This window comes from Elephantulus edwardii, unplaced genomic scaffold, assembly GCF_000299155.1.
Source record: "Elephantulus edwardii isolate Elephantulus edwardi_28Jun2011 unplaced genomic scaffold, EleEdw1.0 scaffold00506, whole genome shotgun sequence".
NCBI lineage: Eukaryota > Metazoa > Chordata > Mammalia > Macroscelidea > Macroscelididae > Elephantulus > Elephantulus edwardii.
The window spans coordinates 557,759-558,447 of record NW_006400256.1 but is presented as its reverse complement, the minus strand read 5'-3'; the positions used below and the strand labels follow the sequence as shown (position 1 = coordinate 558,447).

The 689-nt window shown below is 41.5% G+C and overlaps 1 protein-coding gene across 1 annotated transcript in view; it reads right to left on the bottom strand.

Annotated features, from left to right (window-relative positions):
* Nucleotides 1–2: 2 nt before the first annotated feature.
* The window catches only part of LOC102854549 (52 kDa repressor of the inhibitor of the protein kinase-like), a gene marked incomplete at its 3' end in the record, with an annotated part of 1,598 nt that continues 911 nt past the window's right edge, over nt 3–689 (bottom strand). The window contains exon 2 of the mRNA XM_006903076.1: nt 3–686. Within this exon, the coding sequence (XP_006903138.1) occupies nt 3–686 (684 nt within the window). The remainder of the gene's footprint in view (nt 687–689) is intronic.

Here is a 689-nt window from a genome sequence, read left to right as displayed (position 1 = left end):
ACTCCCATAACAGGTACAGATTTTGCCAACCACATATTTACGGCACAGGAAGAACAGAGTGTGTAGATGGCTTGAGGGTATTTCTCTAAAAGTCTAGAAGCAACAATCTTCATCTTCGAAGAAAATTCACTGGACACGATGTAAGCCTGGCCATGACAGTACTCCATGTTTAATCCCCATTTCTCAGTTATCATAGTGTGAAATTTCACAGGCAAAATCTCCGCATCAGCTTCGTAAGGCACGAAGCCCACAAATTCCTCTCTCAGATTATGAGATTCATCCACAAACCTCACCAACACAGGCAGATGCTCTTCCCCTGCTATGTCCACCACATCATTGGTGATAATGGAAAAGAAATGGGAGTCTCTCACTTCCCTGAGAGTTTCTTCCCGAATGCAGCTCTCACAGATCTCGAGCATCTGTTTCTTCTGGGTTTTAGAACAGAAAAATTTGTTGACAGCTGTTGTCTCAAAGCGCCTTCTCAAAACCTCTTCACCAGAATTTATCCGGCACTCCAGCAGATCTTGAAAGTTATCAGGAGTAAAGAGACCATCTGGGATTTCATCAGTTTCATGACCATCCAGAGGTATGTTCTGCTTTCCCATAAGAATCAAAATTTCAAATAAAGATTTTAGGTATTCTTTGTTTTCCTTTTCTTCAAGAGTTAAAGGCAAAATGTCTTCATCCTG